Raw genomic sequence first — 26,462 nt, forward strand, 5'->3', positions numbered from 1 at the left:
TTGGAGCCCACCAAACAATGTCAGAGGCATGGCACAGAGGCAGACAAGACCAACCATCTCTGAACAATTCCTGCTTGAAAAGCCCAAGAGGTCACCATAAGTGGGCTGTGACTTGATGGCTGCAAAAAGTCCAAGAAGGACTCAGACTCCCCAGTTCCATCCTCAGATAGGGTAGAATGGGAATGGTCGGAGGAAGGAGAGGGAGTAGTACAGTCCTGGCCATTCCCTCAAGAGCTGTACTTGAGATTTCTCTCCAAGTACTTAGAATTTCCTCCAGAGTTAAGGAAAATGATGGTTTTGACCCAGACCTTCTGGTGGAATCTGACCAGATGATGTACAAACTGGCAGTACCACAAGCAGTGATGCCAGCCCGGACCTGGATGGCCCAGGCTGGACCACACTTGTCAGATCTCAGAAGTTAAGCAGGGTCAGTCCTGGTTAGTACTTGGATGGGAGACAACCAAGGAAATCCAGGGTTGCTAGGCTGAGGCAGGCAATGGCAAGCCTCTAACTGCCCGCAGCCTTTTATAGCTTTAAAAACAACAACAACAAGTTTTATTCCCTGATCCCAGAGGCTACTAAGAGAACCAAGGTGCCAATGGTGGACGAACCTGGGACTAACTTTACCTCTAACTCAATTCTCCCTATGGATGCAGATAGGTTGCCCAAGACCCAGCAATAGGGGATTTCAGCAAGCCTTATGCAAAGACTTTGAAGTCTCAGCCTGCTCCGTCAGGATGTCAACAGCAGGCTCGGTGTTTGCCAGGGTGGTACATTCTTGGGCATCGAGACTAGCCTCAGCTGATAGTGGAGTCCCACAAAAACCTAAGAAGATTGCCGTAGCAACAGTGATTGTGGCAGGTACTTCACTGGACATCCTGCAGTAGTTAGCTAGAGCCATGGCATGTAGTGTAGCAGCCAGAAGGAACATGTGGCTCAGAATTGGGATTGGGACTCTGCAGCACAAGCTAAAGCAGTTCCCTTCAGGGCATTAACCTTTTTGGAGAGGGAATTCTAGTGATAGGAACTCACAGGCTGGGGCAGGTGATGCACTGTATTCTTGGTGCTTGGGGGGGCAACAGTGGGAGGGCTTCTAGTGTCCTGGCCCCACTGATGGACCTCCTGATGGCACCTGGTATTTTTGGCCACTGTGTGACAGAATGTTGGACTAGATGGGCTATTGGCCTGATCCAACATTGGCTTCTCTTATGTTCTTATGACTTGATGGATATCTTATTGAAAATAAAGACGTGTTCTATGTTAAAACAAACAAACAACAACAAAAAACTTGTCAGTCATGTTGTGACTCCAAAAGGATATCATTATAGGTACTTGTTTGTTTTACCCCAAAGGACATAAAAACAGCTTTGGGATAGTTTGATCACCCGGGGTTAGGGATGCTAGCCTCCAGGTGGAACTTGGGGATCCCCCAGAATTACAGCTCTTCTCCAGATTACAGAGATTAGTTCTTTGGAGAAAATGGATGCTTTGAAGTGTGGAATATGGCATTCTACCTTACTGAGGTCCCTGTCCTCTCCAGGCTCCATCCCCAAATCTCCAGGAGTTTCCCAACCTGGATTTGGCCACCCCACCCTCCACAGGTGGCCAGAGGAAATCTGGTAACCCTACCCAGGCCTCATGGATGAGGAAAACTACAAAGCCAATAAGAAGAGTTCATGCATCTTGACAAATGGAATGACATTTACTATATGAATGGACATTTCCCATATAGTACTGCAGAAATACTGCTTAGAAGGAAACTGACAAATACTGTGATCAGTTCAGATAATTAAAGCCTTTTGTAGATGTTGTGCAGAATTTCCATTATCCCTTCCTGCTCCTCAATATAGTAATTTCAACAAGCAACCAATTCAGTTTCTTTATACTCTGGTGTTAAAAGCAAGGGAAGGTGACTGAGTTTTCCTTTCTCTTTTAATAAGTTGCAAATGTATTTTCAGACATTTCTTCCACTGTGTGTGTCCTGTCAGACCTGCTGGGATGAATTAATTTTTATTTTTCCTCTAAAGGCCTAAAACTTTCAGCATTGACCCTGAAGCCTGCTGCAGTAATTGATTTTCTGTTTTTACTTCCTCCTTTGTTATATTTCTTCATACCCATCAAATTGAACGAGGAAGTGATATTTCTCGCTAAATGTAACATTTGCTCACCTATGGTATATTAATTTGTGTAATGTCAAATAAAAATCTCCTTTCTGATACATTAACACTTCAAGTACATTTCAAACATGTTACACACACACAATTTTTGTTAGTATTTTAAAAAATCCTTTAAAGTGATAGCAGTAAACTTATTATCAGTTTTATACATATATTTGAAACTTGTAGAGTGGGCTTATAAATGTATTAAACCAGTATCCCTCTCTATGAGAAAGTAAAAGGGATTTTAAAAATATATATAGGGGTATGTAGATATTGAGTGTACTGTCTTGTACTGAATGGAAGCCCTGATTGAGTTCACTACTGTCTCTGCTCATTAGCAGTGAAGGTTCTTTTCAAGCACCAGCACCTTTAAATGGAAATAGGTGTTAAGCAAGGAATCTGGGTTCTGCTGCATGAAAGTACCTCTCTACCAATAATCTGTAGAACTATCTATAAAAGGCAGCTTTGGGATAATCTCTTCACAGTGTGGCCTATACTGCAGAAGTCCTCATGTAAGTGCAAACCCTGTCAAAAAAGGAAATCCTTAAAATGCATCTTAAGACCCTACCATTTTCTCCTGTTAGTTTGTTGTCAGACAAGAGCCTCTGAACACTCATAGGCAATGATGATTTGCTTCATCCAAATAATACACACCCGACTATTCTGGTTGACAGTTACTCCACATGTTGTAATTCTGTCTCTGGTTTTTGTAGCTAAACTTTGCCTTAGTTCAGATGTAACAAAAAAACCAAAACTATGAATATTTTAACTGTGGTTACTTTGTGAAGCCAAGATTCAGCTCACAGACGATAATTTTGTCCTGGCTTATCTTGACAAATCCTGCTTTCAGTTCCACACTTTCCCCTGCGAAGACATGGCAGGGGGTATCATAGGTTGCATTGTGTTGCCCAGCTGCAACAAGTCTGTCTGCATTGGCTTTACCATTGGCTGGCAGCACTCTGGAATGAGGAAGCTGAATGCTGAAATTGTTGAAGTTCATCTATCAGGGAGTTTTCAGCTACTTTAAGCACAGCAAGTGGCAAAAGGACCCAACAACTGGCACTCACAAAGGAAGATGACTGGCTTTTCACACTAACCCTTTCCTCTACTCTTTATTTTTTTTAAAACCAAATCTCCATTCTTATAATAATAATAATAATAATAATAATAACATAAAAGTTTAATAATTATAATAAAAAGTAATAACAGTTCATATAATAACTGTTCTTTTATCCTCTTATAAGCAAAGGATAGCTGCCTTGAACCATGAGGAAAGGCAGAGGATAAATGTTTTAATTAATAAATAAAATTGAACACAATGAAATTTTTAAAGGAGGGGAATTAGCTATTGGCCTTTCACTAGTGGCCTGAATTGTATGTAACTCATGAAAAAGTGGACCATGCAGAACTGCAGTTACAAAGCAGTAGAAATCCAGTCATGATGATCACATTTTACAAAGAGCTGGAAGTCTGAACTAAGCAATCTTGGCATGAAACCCATGTAACAGTGCACAGTGACTGGCTTGGAGGGAAGGGTATTGGTCCAGAAGGAGAAAATAATTGGTGAATAAAGCCAAACAATCTGTGGATGATTCATTAAGATGTCTGAGAGTTTATTCGGAGAAGCAAATTATCTCCTTTAGAGGCTGTTAAATGAAATCCAGCTTGGGTTTGAATCTGAAGTAAATTCAACAGAATTGAGTTCTATTAGTCTATGTGAGATCTCTTCCCCAGCCCAGCACCGCAGCGCACACAAATCATCCCAGGCAGGCTCTCGCCGGAGGAAGCCATGCGCCCTGCCCTGCCACTGCCGGACTGCCACTTCCCAGCAATGGCTCCCTCACCCCCTGTTGGACCAGGGCACATGACCCCTCCGTGAAACCAGATCCCCCCAGCAGGATCCACCCAGCCGCTGGCGTCGGGGGGTGGGCGGGCAGCAGGAAGACGGTGCTGGGCTGGGGAAGATCCCTGGCCCGGGGAGGGGGAGAGTTGTGCAACGGTGGCCGCTGCTGCAGTCTGGTAGGCTGCTGGGCTCGACTTGGCCGGGATCAAGTGAGCCTCCCCCGCACCCCTGACTGCTTGAGGGACTGTACCGGCTGCTGCCCTCCCAGGGGGACGTGCCGGAAGGGCAGGCGAAGGGGCGCGCTGAAGCAGCATATGCCCAGAAAGTCATGTGGGGGGAAGAGGCGGCGGTGGCCAGGGTGCGCAGCGCTTTTGACTGGGGGCTTTTGGTGGGGGGCTTTTGGTGCCCCCATGATGGCCCCACACTCTAGGTGAGAGTCTAGCTCGCCTAGTGAGCGGGCCAGCCCTGTATAAAACCAACTCTTCTTTTTTTGTGAGAAAGACATTCAAAGGGAAATAATTAAGCAGTCTCTCTCTTCTTCATACCTCCCACAGCATACTGGCCTTCCCCTTTACACTGCAACCCCCATGTTTGCTTAGGGTTGCCATGTCTGGGTAGGGAAACTACTTCTCCTCCCAACTCCTGCTGCTGCTGCTGTGTGTTTCCTTCATCCCTTATTCAATGGTGTGTGGCTAGCTGCCAGCTACCAAATACTAAGAAAGCACTTACAACTAGCAGAAATTGAGAAGATCATCTTGTATATCTAGAGCAGAACCCCTCTTTGACTTTTAATGGCCAGGCTAAATGGGATGAGTTCCTACACAGCTTCCTGGCTCTTGTGGAAGGGCAGTCCTTCACTTGCGACATAAAGAATTGATTGTCTGGTAGACCCAGTCCCATCTGTGATTTTGCTAGTTCCCCTGTCAAATATAGAGATCACCAGGGCTTTCTTTAAAAAAAAAAAAAGAGGTGCAGAACTCTCAAGAGGGAAATAAAGTTTTCAATCTGTATACTGAAAATTCACAAACTTTTAAACATTTTTAAAAGAATTTTGTCGAAGAGGTTCCAGAAATCTGTTTCAGTGCCTTCCCCCGGAATAAAAGCCCTGGAGATTGTATTACTTTAAGCAATTAAACAACAACAACAACAACAACAAGGACTGGTTCTGAAAATGCCATAAATAGAATTCTCCAGGAGATTTTTGCTGCTCCCTCTTACCTTTTTTTATTACTCATCTGTTCCTATTAAACACGTGGTGTTTTGCTTACTTGCCTTCAAATGGCCTCATGGGTTGTTAAATTACAAATAAGGTGTGCAGCTATAGCTAGCCTCTGTTGGCTGTAGTCGTTTTTTTCTGTCAAAATAAATGATACTAATCTTCCACATCTGCATGTGTTCAAAAGAGCTCTGAGGAACAATCATATCTCATGGGAAGGTTCAGTAAGAATGTATTTTGATTTAGGCTTGGTAGGAGTTGTGAAAACTTATCTGGGCTTGCGCTTTTTCACTATTCGGCTTCTCTTTTCATTGAATTATACACTTCATAATTAATTATTGAGTGTAAAAGCCTGTGAGAAGCTTTTCAGCTAACATTTATTAAGCCATTTGTTTTGAGAGGAGGGGATTTTTGAAAAATGGCTCCTAATGTTGGATGTGTTCATGCATGTTTGGCATTTATAAACAGAGCTCAGAGAAGCAGTTTTACTTACTCTGTGGAACAAAAACAAAAGAAAATGTCCTAGATGGAAGGCATTTGAAGATCAATGTCTATACATTTAAATTCCAGTTTAAGTAAGACATCCTAGTGTTCTGAGACCAATGATATGACTAAGCTCCTTGTCTAAATTTACCAATACATAAACACTTCTTCCTAAAAGAAGTGTTATTGTTTCTTGCATATTTTAGAGTTGTGGACTGTGACAAAATAACTTTGCTTCACAGTTCTGGATAAATTTAGAAGTTTTGATTAGGTATGTCTATCTTTTTCTGTTTATTAGGTATGTGTGTATCTGTCTTTTTCTAACATGTATATTTAGATTGAAAAGACATGGAACTCTCAAGGGGCATCTTATTTCCCCCCTGCATCCCTGCCCAACATTATTTCCATTTTCCAGGCCCCATAGTCTCATCCATCTCCTTGCTTCCTTCTTTACCTCTCACCAAACAACATTCACATGCATCAGTCTTCAGTTTTCTCTCCCTCCCACCTAACAAGCTTTTCCTGTTCTCCCTCTTCAGATTGTCCTTTTCCTCCCCTTTTAGCTACTTCCTTTCTTACCTTGCAACTTTCCCCCTTTCCTTTGACTGAGAGAAATCAAGGTTTAGTAATATTGTTGTAGTTGCCTAGCGTCCCAGCATCAAATGGACACAGAATTGCAGTCTTATGAGATCTCAAAGGGCATTCATTTTTTCAGACTACAGACTTTGCTTCTATTATTTGGGTTTTTAAAAAAAATTCTCCGATTGATTGATTGATCGGATTACAGACTTTTCTGTAAGACTAGGACTTCCCATGGGTTTGTAGAAAAATCCCCAATCTCATCCTGGCTCCTTTGTGTGATCTTTCACTCTGTACTCTTGGGGCCTGTTCAGAATTAGATATAACAAGCAGGAGACCTGCAAGGACTTGGACATCTCATTTAACCCCTCCCTACTGTTTCCTTTTTCCCTTACGTGGCATAGCCTCTCCCCTTTTCCTGCTTCCTTCTCTCCCTCCCACCACTAGCCAACCTACCTATAGTTGCTCCCTGTCTTCACCTTTCCCTCCTTCCCTCCCCCTTGTAGCATCTTCCCAGGGAAACTATGGTCCAGCTGTGCAGTGGTGGCCACCATTCCCAGTTATGAACTGGGGAACCCTCAAGGACTTGCAGTGGGCACCTCACTTCCCCCTGTATCCCTTTATCCACACTGTTTTCTCTTTTGTTCACACTGACAGCCCCCATATTCTCAACTTGTTTTCTTCTCTCCTTCCCAGGCACCAACCAGTCTTTTATCTGCCCCCTATCTTCAGCTATATTTGTTATTTATTTACTTCATTTATACCCAACCATTCTCTCCAGTGGGAGCCCAAAGCAGTTTACACCATTCTCCTGCCCTCCTTTTTATCTTCACAACAGCCCGGTAAAGTTGGACTGTGAACATGTAACTAACCAAATTCATCCACTGTGTTTCCATGGCAGAGGGGGATTTGGACCTGGGTCTCTGAATCATATTCTGAAACTCTATCCACTGTGTCACACTAGCTTTCATAGGGTTGCTGCTGTTGAACAGTAGCAAGCATCCAGTTCTGAATGAGTCACTCAAGTGACATCTTGCTGGTTGTTGCTGGGCTTGGCTCTGATGAGTTTTCCCTCAAAGGCCAAAACAGCCCTGGAAAGGACTCTATCCATCCCCATCTTCTCCTGACAGGAACCAAGGATTGAAGGCTGGTGATACTGTTGTTATTGCCTACTGCCTAGCAATCCCCACAATGGCCACTGACTGGACATTCATTTCTTAAGGGGATTTCACGGCAATGTTTTTTTTAGATTTTAGATTTTTCTGCAAACTTGCCCCCCCTTTGTGTGTTCATGGCTACAGTCTCTGGATTTAAGTGTCTACAGATTTAGATGTGTTGAGAAATAGATATATAGGTGATACTAAGTTTAATACTTAAAACTGTAATACAGGAGTATGTTGATTAAATAAGAGCTGCTACAGGACTGGTTAAATGGGTAGCCCTGCTACCAGTTAGAGAGACCCTTTTCAGAATCTTTAGGGAAAAAGAGAAATTAAGGAATGATGGTTAAAGAGTTAACATTGAAAAATGTCAGTTGGAAGAATGACTTAGGGCATACTGGAGGGCTGAGGAGAATACAGTAATGGTGCCCAGCACCAGAAAGGCATATAAGAGGGCAGACCATCAGTTCGAGCTCTTTAGGCAGCAGGTAGGGCTCCAGCTCAGTTCATGCAGTTTTGTGACATGCTCAAAGGTAAGGGCTGTCCACTCAATTGATCAAGGATAAGCTTTCAGCACTGGCCTTCATGATCCAGGTGAAGGTGTATTTATTTATTTTTATTTATTTATTTAGGTATTTTTATCCCGCCCTCCCCGCAAGTGGGCTCAGGGCGGCTAACAAGAGGGCAGACGCCCATATATAAAATCCAATAAACATTAAAATCATAACTATAACAATATAGCAATAATAACAGTAAAAAGTGCTTCAGTAGACAAGATGGTCTTAGATGTTATGGTGGCATCTTCCAGTCAGCCCCATTTGGGGTACCACTGTCCAGCAGATCGTTCCAATCCCATGTTGTTCATGCCGCACAATGTACGGCTGAGCATCCCAGGGCGATCCCAAATCCATGGTATTGCCTCCGTTGATGGTGGTGGCAGCGGCGGCCCCTATATGAAAGCCTGGTGGAAGAGCTCCGTCTTGCAGGCCCTGCGGAACTGCATAAGGTCCCGCAGGGGCCTGATCTCCTCTGGGAGTTCGTTCCACCAGGTAGGGGCCGCCACTGAGAAGTATAACGAGGCTCCTAGTGATTTCTGAATTAGGAAAATGTTAGAGGGCTGGTCACATGTGGCCGGCATGCACCCAGATACTCAAGAGTCCATTTCTCCCATAGTCCTTAAGGGGTTTAAGACCCAAGTTGATGTAGTGGTTAAGTGTGTGGATGCTAATGTGGGAGAACCGGAGTTGATTTCCCACTCCTCCACATGCAGTTGCTAGGTGACCTTTGGTCAGCCACGGTTCTTGCAGAGCTGTTCTTTCAAGCCATTCTCTGAGAGCCAGGGTGTCTGTGGTGGGGAGAGGAAGGGAAGGAAATTGTAAGCCACTCTGAGACTCCGAGTGAAGAGTAGAGATGTGAAGGCCCAGAAAAAAAATGGAAAAATTTGGGGGAAAAACGTTTTTTCCCCCGCTTTTTTTCCTGAAGCCTTTTAATTTTTTTTCCGAAAAATTGGAAAAATTGAAAAAAGGGAAAAAAATTGATTATGGAATGTTTTATTTTAACATGATGAATAAAATATTGTTTGGTTTGGACACACCATAAGGTGAGTAGGGAAATTAAGAATGCAATGGAGGGTGGCCTGGGGCAATTTCTGCTGCACCCTGCGTACGGGTCAAGTGGACCAACCTGTATAGGGTTGATGAGGTGCATCTATCAGACAAGGACAATGACATCTTTTTAGAGGATATGTGGCAAGGGATTCAGGGAGCTTTGGGCTCCCAAGTGGGTTGAAGGTCCTAAGCAGAGTCTTGGCCTTGGCGGTGGCAGTTTAGTACAAGTAAAAAAAAGTGGAGACAGTGAGCATCACAGAGCATATTCCTGTTGGAGATTAAGAGGTCCATCAGGAACAGCCCTTGTGTTCTGTGGCCCAGGGCTGCGAATGGGGACTGCCTTTGCGACCACCCTAGCTAGGCTCCTCCCCACAAGTTTCATGGCTTCAAGGGTGGCACTCCAGGGCAGCTACCAGTTTGCTGTGCTGGCCAGTCATGAGCCAGGGGAATGGCTCATGCCTGGGGTAGGTGCCTTGCCAAAAGGAGGGCAAGGAGGTGGTCCCAGGGTGACCCCCAGCCTTGCCTATTCGGTACCTGTGTTTTCCCCTTGCTGCACAGGATATAAATCATTAATAAAGTGGTCCTTATTTAAATCCAACACAGTGTCTGTCTCCTTCTTCTGACAGGGTGGCCTGGGGCAATTTCGGCTGCACCCTGCCATACGCATCAAGTGCACCAACCTGTATAGGGTTGATGGGGTGCATCTATCAGACAAGGACAATGACATCTTTTTAGAGGACATGTGGCAAGGACAATACAGTAATGAAGTTTAGAGAATTAAGAGAGAGAGGTTTTCATGTTTAAAATAGTACTGAACATAAGTTTCCAACTGGTGATCTTTGTTGCCTGCTGCAGCTTGAAGCAGTGGTCCTCTGGGAGCTCGTTCCACAAGGTAGGGGCCGCCACTGAGAAGTATAACAAGGCTCCTAGTGATTTCTGAATTAGGAAAATGTTAGAGGGCTGGTCACATGTGGCCGGCATGCACCCAGATACTCAAGAGTCCATTTCTCCCATAGTCCTTAAGGGGTTTAAGACCCAAGTTGATGTAGTGGTTAAGTGTGTGGATGCTAATGTGGGAGAACCGGAGTTGATTTCCCACTCCTCCACATGCAGTTGCTAGGTGACCTTTGGTCAGCCACGGTTCTTGCAGAGCTGTTCTTTCAAGCCATTCTCTGGGAGCTCTCACAGCCCCACCTACCACACAGGGTGTCTGTGGTGGGGAGAGGAAGGGAAGGAAATTGTAAGCCACTCTGAGACTCCGAGTGAAGAGTAGAGATGTGAAGGCCCAGAAAAAAAATGGAAAAATTTGGGGGAAAAACGTTTTTTCCCCCGCTTTTTTTCCTGAAGCCTTTTAATTTTTTTTCCGAAAAATTGGAAAAATTGAAAAAAGGGAAAAAAATTGATTATGGAATGTTTTATTTTAACATGATGAATAAAATATTGTTTGGTTTGGACACACCATAAGGTGAGTAGGGAAATGAAGAATGCAATGGAGGGTGGCCTGGGTGGCCTGGGGCAATTTCTGCTGCACCCTGCGTACGGATCAAGTGGACCAACCTGTATAGGGTTGATGAGGTGCATCTATCAGACAAGGACAATGACATCTTTTTAGAGGATATGTGGCAAGGGATTCAGGCAGCTTTGGGCTCCCAAGTGGGTGCAAGGTCCTAAGCAGAGTCTTGGCCTTGGCGGTGGCAGTTTAGTACAATTAAAAAAAAAGTGGAGGCAGTGAGCATCACAGAGCATATTCCTGTTGGAGATTAAGAGGTCCATCAGGAACAGCCCTTGTGTTCTGTGGCCCAGGGCTGGAAATGGGGACTGCCTTTGCGACCACCCTAGCTAGGCTCCTCCCCAAAGGTTTCATGGCTTCAAGGGTGGCACTCCAGGGCAGCTACCAGTTTGCTGTGCTGGCCAGTCATGAGCCAGGGGGATGGTTCATGCCTGGTGTAGGTGCCTTGCCAAAAGGAGGGCAAGGAGGTGGTCCCAGGGTGACCCCCTGCCTTGCCTATTCCGTACCTGTGTTTTCCCCTTGCTGCACAAAATATAAATCATTAATAAAGTGGTCCTTATTTAAATCCAACACAGTGTCTGTCTCCTTCTTCTGACAGGGTGGCCTGGGGCAATTTCGGCTGCACCCTGCCATACGCATCAAGTGCACCAACCTGTATAGGGTTGATGGGGTGCATCTATCAGACAAGGACAATGACATCTTTTTAGAGGACATGTGGCAAGGACAATACAGTAATGAAGTTTAGAGAATTAAGAGAGAGGTTTTCATGTTTAAAATAGTACTGAACATAAGTTTCCAACTGGTGATCTTTGTTGCCTGCTGCAGCTTGAAGCAGTGGTGGGGGGGGGAAGCCCCCCAGCAAATTCCCTGACATTGCTGGATTACTACACCCCAGATATGACAAAAGGTGATTTAAAGAATTACTGGAAACTCTATGGTAAAACCACAGAGTTTCCAGTGATCCCTAGAGCTACCCCTTGTCATTTCCGGGCTGTACCCAGAAGAGACATAATGATGCTGACAACGTCACATGCCCCCCATGTCCCTAACCTCAGCCCTTCTGCTTGGGTGCCTGGCAACCTTAACTCAACAGTAACAGTTTAGAATATGTGAACATATTGAGATCTGATGCATACTTGTCAACTATTTAGATTAAATTATATGAAAAAGTTTGATTATTCAAAATATCAGCATAAAGTGTTTAAGATTAATATGTGTGAATGTTCTACATGTTTTTCTTTCATAGAATCATAGAGCTGGATGGGCTCTCAAAGGTCCTCAACCCCCTGTACAATGCAGGAAATTCACAACTACCCCTCCCCACCCTCAGTGACCCCTGCACCATGCCCAGAAAATGACAAAAAACGCTCCAAGATCCCTCGCCGAACTGGCCAGGAGAAAATTGCTTCCTGACCCCAAAATGGTGATCAGCATTTCACTGGGTGTGTAAGAAAGGGCCATGATAACTAAGCACTAATGCAACCCTTCTTGCCTTCCCTGTTTCTTCATAACAAATTGTTTCTTTTTGAAGAGGCTAGTTTAGTGTACTTTGTTAACCTGTAGTGCACTCTACTTCTAACGGGTCCCCATTTTCGCCCATTGTTATGTGTCAATGTGTATATTCCTCCAAGGGGTCTTGTCTATGGGATTCTTTATCTTCCATATTGGAAGAGCAGATCGTCCAATATTCCATTGAAAATATTATTTTATGCAGTGATTTTTAATGCAAGAATAGGATCGGGGGATACTGAAGCTAAAACAGGCTTGAATGCACAGATTGCAACACATGCCCACTTTCTCAACCGCTCAGTGAAAGATACAACTGTAAATAAGTTTGGCTTAAAATTCTTGGAACTTCTCTCAGCATTTAACTTACATGTTCTTCCTGGTACCTTTTTTGATGCATCTAGAGGGTCCTTCACCTTCTTTCCCACTTGTAGGGCCAGTACCACAGATTATATAGCCATCTCTGCTTCCTTAATGAATTTGGTGGCTAGGTTTGAGGTAGTGGACTCTTCCTTGAGTGATCACTGCCCACAACGGCTGATACTTAATACCAATCCCAAGACTTTACTAATTCCAGACCAGGGCTTTGCTAAAGGCATTACATCTAGCCTTAGGAGGCTTAGATGGTCTGAATGTTTATATAATGTGTTAGACCAAGTCCTCAAAAGCCCAGAACTGACTGCATCGAGATCTGCTATATTACATCATGGTACTGATGCCATAAAGATCTTTGCTGAAATCAATGCACAACTTAAGCCACACTTTATAAACAATAGGCCCATAAAACCCTCTTCATCTGTAAAGAGTGGATGGTATGACCATGAGTGTAAAGAGCTTAAGAAGGTGCTAGTCCTGGCTCTTCGGCTTTGTAACGGAGATGAGCACCGCAACCCTAGAGTCGGATTCGACTGGCTTTCGAGCAAGGGAACCTTTACCTTTACCTTTATAAAAACCTACTCAAGCAAAAGAAATCAAATCATACTAAACTACTCTGGAATGAGCTGGAATGTGCGGTCATTGAAAAGAATGATTCTTGTTTCTGGGAATTAGTGTCTGATAAAAGAAGTGGCTCTCGCTGTCAGCCTGATTCGTGCATATCAGGCAAAGAAGGGTTTTTATACTTTAGTTCCGTCTTTGGTAATGAACCCCCCCATTTCTTCTACAGACGTAGCTAGTCTCCCCAAGTTGGATCCTGTCCCGGAATCTGAAATCAGAAACTTAATAACCTCTTTAACCTCTGGAAAATCGCCCGGTGAAGATTTGATTTCCCCAGATGCATATAAAGCTCCCTGATTGGTGGTCACCTGTGCTGGCTAGAGTATTTTCACAGATCAATGACACAGGTCTGATACCTGCTGGATGGAAATTAAGTATTATAGTCCCTATACATAAAAAAGGGAGCAAATCTGCCCCACAAAATTACAAACCAATCAGTTTGCTTGACAGCAGCTAAGCTATATGGCAAATACCTGCTGGCTAAACTGGAAGACTGGGTAGTTGAGAACCAAGTTATCCACCCTGTCCAAGCAGGTTTTAGGAAAGGATTAAGTACCACTGAGCCTAACACATCATCAATTGGCATTTTCAACTATTCAAGGCCCATTGAAGGCCTTTGTCAATCTGGCTGCTGCTTTTGATTTGATTGATAGGTCCCGTTTTTGGTCAAAGCTTACGGACCTGAACATTGACAATCGCTTGTTATTTTTGCTCCAAGAGCTACATACAGATACTCATGCACAGGTCAAAGTTGGAACTTCTGGCTCTCTAACTGACAGAATCCCAATCTGGAAGGGTGTGAAGCAGGGTTGTGTGTTGGCCCCTTTACTGTTTAATCTTTATACCAATAACATAGTTGGGAAACTCTCAGGGCCCCACTTCACTCCTCTCTCATTGGGCCATCAAAAAATTTCAGTCTTTTATACGCAGATGTCATGGTCTTAATTTCTCTCACATAAATTGGTCTGAAGAGGCTATTGCATCAGTTAGGGACTTATTGTAAAGAAGAAGCTCTCAGTATAAATTTTGATAAGACCAAGGTCATGGTTTTTAGGGCAAAAACCACCTCTTGGAATATTCTTGGAAATCCAATCAAGCAATGAAATTCATTTAAATACCTTGGCATTACCTTTAGAGAGTCTTTAAACTGGACTACTCATGCTGCCTCTGTCAAACCGTCAGCACTAAGACTGGTGGGGTCTATTCTGAGCTTCTACCACTCCAAGGGAGGTCGCCTGATAGACCCGGTTCTGAAACTATACAAGAGTAAGGTTATACCCCATCTCTTGTACGGAGTCGAAGTATGGGGATGGAACAATGTCATCTTGACCATCCTCGATGTAGTCCAGAATCATTTTCTTAGGTGCATTTTAGCACTCCCCAAGTGGTCCCCAGCTGCCCTGATGAGAACTGAAACTGGTATTCCTTCTCTTAAGGCTCGGGCACACCTTATCAGGTACTGGAAAATAATGGAAAATCCACATTCTAATTCCCTCAGTCACCAATCTTTTAATCTGCTCTTAGCTAAAGACTCACAGCACCTTGACTTTCTTAATGACATACGCTCAAGATACTCCATTCCTGATGATCTTTAGGGAACATCTCTCCCTTATAATAAAAGCGTTTTGGGTGCCAAAATTCTAAAATGCGCCCCGTTAGTGTATGGGTGGAAAATATGCCACTCAGGAGAGCTGCCTCCAATGACTGGCTCCCTCAGCCAACCTGCCCTGCCATTGGCTAGGTGGCTGGGAGGGGAGGGAGCCAGTCATCGGAGCCAGCTCTTCTGAGCGGCCATCTTCCCCACATACGGTAAGGGACGCTTTCAGCCCAGCGGCGAACGGAGCCGATAGGCTCCGTCCGCCGGCTTCCCTACCTCCAGCACCCATCCTGCCTGGCGAACGGGCCCTGCACGGCCCGTCCGCCGCCTCCCTCCCCTCCTGGAGGGGAGCCTCCGTCGCCGGTTCCCCCCACCCCCCGCCCTCTGACATTGATGCATATGTCTCTTATAAAGTTTCACTATTTGCCCTTGCTGCAAAGAATATACATTCCAAGGTTGCATCGGGAAGGGGTATTATTTAGGCTACTGTATTAAATTAGTCATATTTTGTTAAACATCTTTGTTATTTTTGTATAGTCTCTCTAACCTAGATCAGAAATTTATTTACGATCATAGATCAGAGTAGTGACTCTAACCTATAGTTAGTTCACAATTTGTGTTTTGTAATTTTGTAATGGCCAATGGCTAATTACAATAGACTAAACTGAAACTACTTGCAGTCCATGTTTGTATCTTTCACTGGATCCTTTTTATTGGTTTTGTACTGTTTGTAGTGGCTGTTCAAATACCAGCTGCAAGTTTTCTGTAATGACTACAGAATGGCAACATCAGTTTCTTCTAATTCTTCAAGTTGGAGAACTTATCATATCCAAATCAGCATATTCTAAATAGTAGGCTAAGTGGTGCCTTATGAACAGTATGCTTTTATTCAAAAGAAAAGGTTAAGTATGGGGAAAGTGTGAATACTTGTGATGGTAAACTGATTACAGCAATATTTAATTCCCATGATTTCCTTTCAAATCCAACAAGTCTGTGTGATCTTAAAAAAGAAACCAAGTCAGTATCAGCAAACAAGGGAAACGGTTGTTTATAACACTTCAGACCAGTGATTTATATCCTTGCAAACCTTGAGTGCTTTAAGCCAATAAAGCGAATGGAATTTTGTAAGTGGTGTTCCCTAGTCAGTTGGCATTCTCATCTGGCTTGACATTCTCTTCATTTCTGGCTCATTTATATTCTAGGAGAGCAATAACTTGAAAAGTTATTGCCTACTCAGCAGGTTAAAAATGTGCATATAGATTCAGATTCTAGTAAGAGAATATGGAAGAGCTCCTTCACTTTCAATAAGCTGTTGATACGTCCTATCTTCTCCTTCCAACTGGGAGTCATTCTTCGGTATGCTTCCACCAGTTGTGCACTAATGCTTAGAAAATAAGATACATATTTTTCTGCCTTTTCAGATCCTTATTTTACGCAGTTTTTTCCCCAGTGTAAGGGCCCAGTTTTACTAACTTTATTCAGTATGCCGAGAAATCTTCATTCAATATAATTTGATCCTGTTAAGACATTTTGTCAAAACAGGCTGATTGTGAATTTGAATACCTTTCAGAATTTGAATACCTTTGAATACCTTTCAGAAAGTATCAGCAATGTGTTCCTAAGATTGTAGCCATTACCCATGTTCTGTTGTAAGATAATAAAACTGAAATACCGTCAGGCAAGCCATTACACCAAATGGGCTTGTCCTACTCTAGACAGGAAGAGACTACAAGACTATTAGTGCAGTCCTAAACAGGGTTATACCCTTTAAAATCCATTGAAGTCAGTGGGCTAAGAAGGGTATAACTTTATTTAGGATTAGACTGTAAATTTTGTTTAGCTGTAGTCTATTTGAAATAAAATAGCTGGAACGGTGTCTAAAGGAGTTAAATCTCTTCTCTTGTCTCACTGAGGCTATAGCAGTAATAATGAAAAAGAAATCCATGCGAATCCTATCAAATTATTAAGGTTAGTGCTAGGATCCCTGTGTTAATTATCATTTGTATCTAAACATAAACGTTTGGCAATATAAGTATTTTTACAGAAACAAAACATTGGAGGAAAAGCCATTTTCCTTTGTTGGTGGTGGAAAATGTAAGAGTAGCTTGCTGAATATATGCTAAACATGATATGATCTGCAGGTAAAATGAGCTCGTAAAAATATTCTTTGAGTTCTCATAAGTGGATGGATATGTAATATCTTTAGCATAATCTAGTGGGTTCTCTACTTCACAGATTAATCTATGCACAATAAATAATTTTTTTAGCATTTGTCTAGGAAACATGCGGTTTGCTAAATTCAACACTTCTTCTGGGTAAGAGATTCCGAAGTGGAGGTCCTTCTATATGTGCAAGAAGGAAAAAATACAGTTTGAGCAGTATTATACATAAAGTTATGCATTATGTTTCTAATCAGAGTGTTGACATGATTGCTTGTGACAGGAGCACAATGAGCAGTCAGTATAGCTCATCATGAGCACTTTTGTGGACCTTCTTTGGAAAGAATGTATTTTCAGGCTTTTGTTCTTCAAAAATGACCTCAGCTGATATAGAACTGGTACAAAGATTACTGCTATCTAAACAGGAAAATATATTTTCAAATAGGGATTGACACAAACCTAAAATTTCTGGTTCGGGGTTCAGGGCAGCTCCCGAACAGAACCCCAAATCAAGCCAAAAAAGCCCCGAACCAAACCGGCCAGTTCAGATCCTCCTTTGACTGTGACTTGCTGCGGCCAGGAGAAAGGGGGAATTGTCTGGGAAGGGTTAAATATGACTGGTAGCCTTTTAAACTGTCCATTTCACTTCCCCCACTTCGAAGTGTGGGGGGGTGAAATGGACCGGTGAAATGGCTCATAGCCATTTAAACCTAACAGCTGATGGGTGGACCTGACCTGCTGTTAGGTTTATATGGCTCTCGACAGGGCTTTTTTTTGTAGAAAAACCCCAGTAGGAACTTATTAGCATAATTGGCCACACCCAACAGCAGAAATGTATTAGCATATGAGGCCACACCCCTGACAGCACAGCTCATTAGCATATGAGGCCACACCCCTGTGTTACCAGAAGTGTACTCATCCAGCCACACCCACCTTTTGCTTCTTATTCTGTTTCCCTTGTTTGTTGTCAAAACCCAGGGCTTTTTTTGGAGCAGGAACTCCTTTGCATGTTAGGCCACACACCTCTAATGTAGCCAATCCTAATGAGTTCCTGCTGTTGGGTGTGGCCTATAATGCTAATGAGTTCCTGCTGGGCGTGGCCAACTCAGGAGCCAGCCGGAACTCCATTCCTGTGTGTTCCTGCCCAAAAATAGCCCTGGCTCTCAGCTATTTCAGCCTCACAGCGGGGTGGGTGCACCTGTCAGCTGTTAGGCTGAAATGGCTGTGAGCCATTTCACCAGTTCATTTCGCTTTCCCCACTTAGTAGCAGAGGAAGTGAAACCAACCAGTGAAATGGCTCACAGCCATTTAAAACTAACAGGTGAGTTACGAACCCGCGCTGCTCAGCTGTAAGCTGTAAGGCCCAAACAGCCAAACTCAATCAGACAAAAGTACAGTAAGTGTTTGGGGAAGGCAGCTTTCCTGAACTTCAGTTTGGGGGCTTCAAATTGGGCCAAGTGCATGCCAAATTTTGGCTCATGAACCAGTTCGTGCCCATCCCTACTTTCAAATAATATGCTCTTACCCAAGACAATTTTATTTTTATTACGAAAGGATATAATTACACATGTGGTGTTTAAATATAACCTAATAATAAATGACTGACAAAGTTCTTTTAGAACTCATAAACAAACATGTGGGTAATTTTGCATCTCAGGAAGAGGATCTCAGATCTGGAACTACCTTAATAAGCAATTGTGATATCTTAATTCTATATTGTCCTTCTAAATTCAACAGTATTGATATATTCTAGGCCATGGAATGGTTTACCTAATATTAAAGTACTAATCAAGATTTCCTCAAGGTATTCATGGCAATAAGTGACTTCAAGTGCCAAGGCTACAGCATGAAGTATTTACTTTGTATGGTCGAATAATCCAGATAATGGAAAGTTCACTTGAATGCTGTATTTTAATTTCCCTGCTGTCTTGCATGAAAAGATGTGTTTGAATTAACACAGTTGACATATGAAATGGGTTGTTCTAGATGTTGGTGACAACTTTTTATAAAAAGCCTAGACTTTTATATTTATTTTCCTGAGACAGCTTTAGTTCTCCATGTTGCTATAGCTGTTTTTTCTGAGAAGCTTTCTAATCCATAAACTACTGTCCCCATACTTAATTCCACTGAATATTTCATAAGACCCCAAGCTGGCCTCTAGCTTAGGAGAACCTGCTCTTACTGTCCTCTCCTACACAGTCCTAGGGAAAGCACTTAACCAAAATAGAGGAAAGGCAGTCTTTCTCTTAATACTGTTAGGGCTTGAAATGTGTGGATGAGAGCCAGCATGGAAGCCAGCTGCCTGTGTGTATTCCATCAGCCAGTTTTCCCAGTGGTAGGGAGAAGTAGTTTTGGGAAATGTTAGGGAGCCAAGCTCTTAGTTTTCATGCCCAACCTGTGATGCAAGTGTCTCGTGGCTAGGTGAACTGTGATGAGGGTTTTGGTCTTGGCTAAACTGCAAAACTCTCAGTCCCTCATGGTGCTAGAGCAACCCAAGCATCTTATGATGGAGACAGCTGTTGCTGCAGACCCATTGATTTCAGTCTAACCCACTGACAGTCATTGATGTCTCGTTGCTTCTTTCATAGCATCCCCTGCTCCAGTGAGTTGGAGGAAAGCCAGGACTGACTGCTATGGGGAAGAGATACTTTTAGACATGCCCAGAAACTCATTGGTAGGTGTCATGGTGCCCATGGAAGTAACTGTTCTTGTTATACTTAGAATAGCTTTTGTGTGTGTGTGTGTGCGTACATGCGTGCATACCTGGAAGTACACACCAGAGTAACCAGTAAAATATGAGCTGCACAGTTCTTGGTTCCTGATTCAGAGAATTTGTTTCATTCATGTACAGATTTGTACATGAGCAGCAGATGTTCTTCAAAGTTTAAAAGCTATTCCGGCCAGGTAAGCCCAGTCTCATCAGATCTCAGATGCTGAGCAAGGCCAACCCTGGCAAGTACTTGGATGAGAGACCTCCAAGGAATACCACGGCTGGGATGCAGAGGCAGGCAATAGCAAGCCACCTCTCTGAAACATACAAGCCCCACTAGGGGTCGCCAGAAGTCAACCACGACTTCCAGGTGCGTACGCGCGCGCGCGCACACACACACACTTAAAAGCTATTCCAAGTATAACAAGGGCTTTTGAAATCCCTTCACACAGTTCTGTAGACCAGAACTTGTTTTTGAAATTCTGCAGTTGTTACTGGATTGTGTGAATGTGCAACCACTCTCACATCATTATCACCAATAAAATGCTTAATTAAACCAACAGCTTCTCTCTCTTTTTGAAATAATTCCTGTTATCGTCGTTCAAGGGCACATTGTCAATCAGTCATTCTGAGGTGTATGGCTGTATAAAGTTATTAGTCTATCAATCAGTGGTTCAGGCACATGCATTAATTTCTCTGTGCAGTGCTCAATCAATAAAATTAACATATTTAAGTGTTCTTGTGATTGGCTAGGATAAATTAAAGCCTTAGTCAAGAAAGCAAATATGGAGATGTTCTCCTCTATCAAATGCAAAAGTAATTAAAAATGGTATCAATGACCGATTTCCCACAGCAGCTGCTCTGCGCTCGCTTCTCACTTTGCCCCGATGGTACGTGTCAATTTCTCACTTGAAGCCGCACAGCCGCATTTTGACCCGTGGCTTCGCCCTTTCCCCCCCAAGGTTTTTTGATCTTGTTTTTTGAAGATTATGAAACCGTGGGCAAAATTGGGCAAAGCCGCGGGTCAAAATGCGGCCGCACGGCTTCGAGTAGGAAATTGACACGTACCATCGGGGCAAAGAGAGGAGTGGATGTGGGAAATCGGTCAAGGTGTTTGTTTTTGCTGTATATTTAGATAACATCCCCTACAGATCTTTTTGTAGTCTTCCTTCTGGCAGTAATGGCCCAGACTTGCACCCTGGATACCTACTGCAGAACAGAGGTGCCTACATGTGTTTTGGGTAGTAATGGAATGACACTTCTATTTCATTTTTCAGCCTTACCCAGCAACGCTGAAATTTCTAATACAAACTGAAAGCCAGCAACTTGTCATCAGTCTGGAGAGAAATGAGTAAGTAGTTCTAATTTGTATTCCTTGCACTCTAGAGGTGCTAGTGAGCAGATTACAAAGTTAAAATTGATGGTTTGTGTAATGCATGGGGAGCTGTGGCCCAGTTGGTTATCTAGTATTTAGAGAAATGGATTTGTATAATCATATTTCTAGTTTTTTTCTCTTTAAAACAAGATGGTAATTCTATGAGACCATATGTATTATATGCATATCTCTTTAGACATCTTTTGAAGTTAACGTCACTTTTTTCTTTAATAAATCCCATTCACACTATTAGGGACAACCCAGTCATCCTAGACTCCACAATGGGTCACAGAGATGACCAGGGTACCGACCTTGGACTAGGTTCTGAGTGGAGTAGGTTCAAGAACTTGTGCGAAATGTAGATGTCCTTATACTGATTGGAAACAGTGACCACAATGCTACTAAGTTCAGCATTCGTGGCAATGGGAAGTTGCCCCCAAAGTCTAGAACAGTTGTATTCGATTTCAAAAATGATGAGGCTAATTTGAAGGAGGCTGAAAGGGAGACTTGATACATTTAAATTCCTGGAGGATACTTTGAAGCTATTTAAAGCCACACTACTTGAAGCCCAGATAGAGTGCATTCCCTGATTAGGAAAGGTACCACCAAGTCTAAAAGGATGCTGCCACATTTAATGACTCAAGTAAAGGAAGCCGTAAAAGCAAAACAGCCTCTCTCTTTTTTTAAAAAAATGGAAGGATTACCCCTAGGAAGAGAGAGCACTGGGTCTGGCAAACAAAGTGTAAGTTAATTAGGCAAGAGAAAACTGAATGTGAGGATCCAGTTGCTAAAAACACCAAGACAAATAGTAACCATTTATTTAAATATATCATGAGTGGGAGACCGGCCAGGGAGGCAGTTAAGCCATTAGATGGCAAAGAATAAAAGGACTGCTAAAGGGAGATGACAGAGAAGCTGAATGACATCTTTGCATCTGTGTTCACTGTGGAAAGTGTGAGGCACATATGCATGCCAGAGCCACTGTTTTCAGGAGGTGAATCTGAAGAACGGAGTCAAATTAAGGTGACAAGAGATGAAATTCTAGGGCTACTGCACAAATTATCAACTAGTCTCAAGTGTTCAATTCTTAAGCAAGGTGATTGAATGAATGGTAGCTGGACAAATTGTTTAGATTCCCTCCAGTCTGGGCTTAGGCCTGATTATAGAACTGAGGCAGCCATGGTCTCCCTGGTGGATGGAAATGGATAGAAGAAATGTGACTGTTGATTCTCCTGAACCTCTCTGTGCTTTTGATACTATCAATCATGGTATCTTTCTGGACTGCCTATCTGGACTGGGATTGGGAAGCACCCTTCTGAGGTTGTTCTGGTCCTCCCTGGAAGATTGGTTTCAAAAGGCAGTGCAGGGGAACTGCCACACGGCACTTTGGCCTATGGGGTCCTGCAAGGATCCATCTTGTCCCCTATGCTCATTAACATCTACATGAAGCTGCTAGGTGAGGCCATCAGGCAATTTGGGCTGGGTTGTCACCAATATGTGGATGACGCTAAACTCTGTCTTGCACTTCCAGATACCATGGGCAGTGTAGAAACCCTAAACCAATGCCTGGAGGCAGTTTTGGAGTAGATGCAGGCTTATAAACTGAACCTTAGTCCTGAAAAGACAGAAATGCTACTGGGGTGGAAAGTCTGACAGGTATCACCAATTCTGTATAGGGCTGGACTCCCCTTGAAGGAACAGGTCTGTAGTCTGGAGGTGCTCATGACCCAGCATTATTGCTCCATTCCCTGTTGACTGGAGTGGGTCATAGGTCCAATATTACTCCAGTTTTGGCCCACGTACACTGGCTTCCGGTTTCTTTCTGGACACAAATCAACATGCTGGTCTTTACCTTCAAAGCCCTATATGGTTTGAGACCAACATACCTGAAGGACTGCCTACTCCCTAATGAACCCACCAACTGCTACGGTCATCTTCGGAGGCCCTGCTTTGGGTGCCCCCATCTTCTGAGATTAGGTGGGTGGCAACCCAGGAGAGGGCCTACTTGGCCATGACTCCAAAGCAGGGCCTCCGAAGATGACCGTAGCAGTCGGTGGGTTCATTAGGGAGTAGGCAGTCCTTCAGGTATCCCTTGGGTCAGAACCATTAGGAAGGTTGCAGAGTCCCAGCTGTTTTTGTTTTCTTTTGTTTGTTTGTTGCAGACTTTGAAAAGACTGCTGCTAGTACACATATGTAGAAAGCAAGGGTTCCATCCATCCTCTCTCTCGTTGCATACATGCTGGGGGATGTGACAGGACAGTAAGGCAAGGTACTCAGGGATGAAGAGGATTCCTTTCTATCATAGGCAGCATTGGGGACCCCCACCTCACCACACAGCTGGCCCATGCCTGCTGTCATCCACCGAGGCCCATAGCTACAGTGGGGCATCTCAGGGCTAGGCCCCCTGACTTCCTGGCATGGCCCTATGACTTCCCATCCAGCCCATGGCCCCCAAGTGGCAGCAGGTGCGGGGAAGGAGCCAGGTATTCCTTTAATTTGATTAACCAGTGCCCCCTAAGAAATTTAAATGCCCTCCACCTTAAAAAATCCTGGCTACGGGCCTGCATCCACCCACCCAACACAGCTTGGCCTAGCCACTCCACCCCCATTGAGTCCCCCATATGGTCCCCCCAGCCCCCCAATATGCTCTTTGCATGCCTGTGGCATGGGGCTCTAATGATACATGAATGATATCTTCTGTTATTGGCATCTTAAGTTTTGTAGAATGTGGCATCTTTGGGACTAATTAGCTTTGTTGCCAGATTTTTTCAACACTAAAATATGTTTCCCATAGGAAAACCGTCACTTTAGAGATTCTGTGACCCTAAAGACTGGGCAGGAGGATAGGGGTTATTGGGTACCTCCTGGGCTTACATCGTGTGGCAAACCAAATATGTGAAGGAAGCCTTCTAGAAGCAAATGTATGAAAGTTCAGAATAGTGTTGTATATGTTGAATAACTTCCCTGAGCACATTACAGTTTTTAGATGCACTCCTAATATAGTTTATATACATAGTGAAATCTGAAGTGAATGCAACAAACTTAGGCATTCAAACATGATCGTTATACAGGTAGACTCATAAAATATGTTTAATCTACTGCAGATCCCTGTCATCTGTAGCAAGCCTCTCCAACATTTTGAAAATTCCAACAAATGGTTAAAGTGCATACTGAATTTATGAACTCATAGCATGTGTTCTTTCCTCTTCTCTAATGGAGCATGAGATAATGACTTTTTGAAGAATACATTTTCACATAAGAAATGTAAATGGTCTCTTGCAAAGATGTTGAAATAACTATTAAGTAAGTGTGCTTGAGATGAGAATAGAATATGAGGTATGGACACCTTTAAAATCTCAGGGGAGTTGTGGGGAGGAAAAAATGTAAGCTACATAAAATGGTTTTTCTGTGTTGGATCATGGAAATGAGCTTTTATTTATCAGCTGAAAGAGCTGATTTTTAACATTGGAACACATTTACTGAAATCTTCAGAGGAGTACGCATAAAGAGTTGTGTGTCAGGTCACAGTTCCATCGTGTTAGCACAGCCAAATGATTAGCAAAACTGTTACAGATTGATTTTTTTTAAAAAAACATAAGTAGTACCAAATGATTAGCAAAACTGTTACAGATTAAAAAAACCCCATAAGTAGCATCTCTGGATGATCCCTTAGTAATAAATGTCTTTCCAGTTTTTTATTATATATTACTTGCACTTTGGCACTGCTTTTAAAGAGGTAAACCTTAAAGATGTAAACCTTAACATAAACATTTGTTCTTGTTCTGGTCACCCATCTGCATGCATGTGGTTATACGTGCAATGGCAAAAGCACAATCAAGCAGAATCTATTTCATTTTTCAAGTGTAATACATTATCTGGGGACTATAGGCTGCAATCGCATTTTTCAATTTTGATCCAGTTTATGATGGAACTAAATGAGCACCCTAGAGTCTTGCAATGTTTTAAAATGTGTTAGAAGCCCTTGCTGTGCAAACAGACTTTCCAAAACTGCTCATCAACCCCTGAGTTACAAAACACAGAAGTGCACTCAGATTAACCTTCTCTCTGCTTAACTGCATTACATAATATAATGGTTATATGCTGGAATTAATCAGGCCATAGAAATTACACTAATAAATTTGTAGGAGTTATACATGAGAATAATTGAACAATCTAATATTGTAATTTCTCTTTGTTTATTTAAATTGATTTTACCAAAATGCTGCTGTTGTTTGCATAGTCCTAGCTTTATTTTCTTGAAACTATATCTCAGTTTCAGAAATACTGCATATAGAAAGCAAAGAAGAGAAAAGATCTAGGTTCTTTGCCATTCTTGATTATTCAGAATTGCATCATAAGTGTCCTGTGTTCTTACACACCATCAGCATAACAGAGACGAAGTTCTGTGAGGTATATTAGTCTGATGCACTGAAACAGTTCTGTTAGATGTTATAGGGGGGAGGGGAGTCTATAACAACAGAAGCAAAGGAAACCAGTTACTACTGTGGTTCTAACTATTTGATGAAAATATTGGGATAATTTGGATAGGATTTACCTTAAAATTTTACACAGTAAGCTTACATTGCCTTGAAGCAGTGGGTTGGATCCCTTTCTGTTGTGAGGAGGAGGAGCACCTTCTGATCCCCAAAAGATGCCAAGGATTCATGGGACGAAAACCCCCAAAACGAAACAAAGGACAGGGGTGCTGTGAAGAGAAGAAGTGAGTGAATCAGCCTTTTTCCTTCTCACCCCAGCTGAAAAGCTGGTAGGACCCAGTCCAGTGTTTCTATTTATTAAGATCTGTAATCCTGTATGGATAGTGTGGCCCACATGCAGAATCTCCTTCAGCAGGAGGGCACTTGCACACTTGCTAGTTTTTCCAGTTTATCAAAGGATTACTGAATCTTAAATCCCTAGAAGGTTTTCCTTGATCCTTAAGAATCTTTTATGAGTCTCTGTAGTTATGGAGTTGGGGAATGAAGGTGAAAATCCTTCACTGAATCACTAAGGTGTCTTCCTTCCTTCCTTCCTTCCTTCCTTCCTTCCTTCCTTCCTTCCTTCCTTCCTTCCTTCCTTCCTTCCTTCCCAGAGGAGGGTATCCTTCCTTGGGGGCCCATGGTGGTTACTGGCAGCCCTACAACTATAGGTGTATGAAGGGAAGGGTAAGAAAAGTCATATATAATTCCAACAATGCATATCTGTGAAATATGGCTGCAGAATTGAGAAACTGACCACGCTGTTAGCCAAATTGCCTCAATTCATTAATAAATGTGGGGAATTTGAATATTAAATAGCAATGGCTTTAATTAAGGGAACAATAGCATATGTATACTGGAGTCCAACTTATCCAGATCCCCAGAAATAGATGCAGAGGTTAGATCTTAAATGTGATTTCTTTTACTAAATAATTCTCACACACATACAATATAAAATAAAACAATCACACACTCAGATGATACAGAACTAGGAGGCTAGAGAGAAAACTACAGCAACCGTTGCAGTAGCAGGAAGGTATCGTTGATAGGGGTGATACTTTACCTGTCCAACACAATGAGGCGATCC

General features: G+C 42.9%; 1 protein-coding gene across 1 annotated transcript in view; it reads left to right on the forward strand.

Annotated features, from left to right (window-relative positions):
* ADAM12 (ADAM metallopeptidase domain 12) overlaps positions 1-26,462 on the forward strand; it is a gene marked incomplete at its 3' end in the record, with an annotated part of 324,736 nt that overhangs the window by 21,313 nt on the left and 276,961 nt on the right. Inside the window, exon 3 of the mRNA XM_015417139.1 lies at positions 20,803-20,876. Coding sequence (XP_015272625.1) covers positions 20,803-20,876 — 74 coding nt within the window. The remainder of the gene's footprint in view (positions 1-20,802; positions 20,877-26,462) is intronic.

The sequence above is a fragment of the Gekko japonicus genome, unplaced genomic scaffold (genome assembly GCF_001447785.1).
Source record: "Gekko japonicus isolate JY-2015 unplaced genomic scaffold, Gekko_japonicus_V1.1 scaffold958, whole genome shotgun sequence".
In the NCBI taxonomy this organism is placed as follows: Eukaryota; Metazoa; Chordata; class Lepidosauria; order Squamata; family Gekkonidae; genus Gekko; species Gekko japonicus.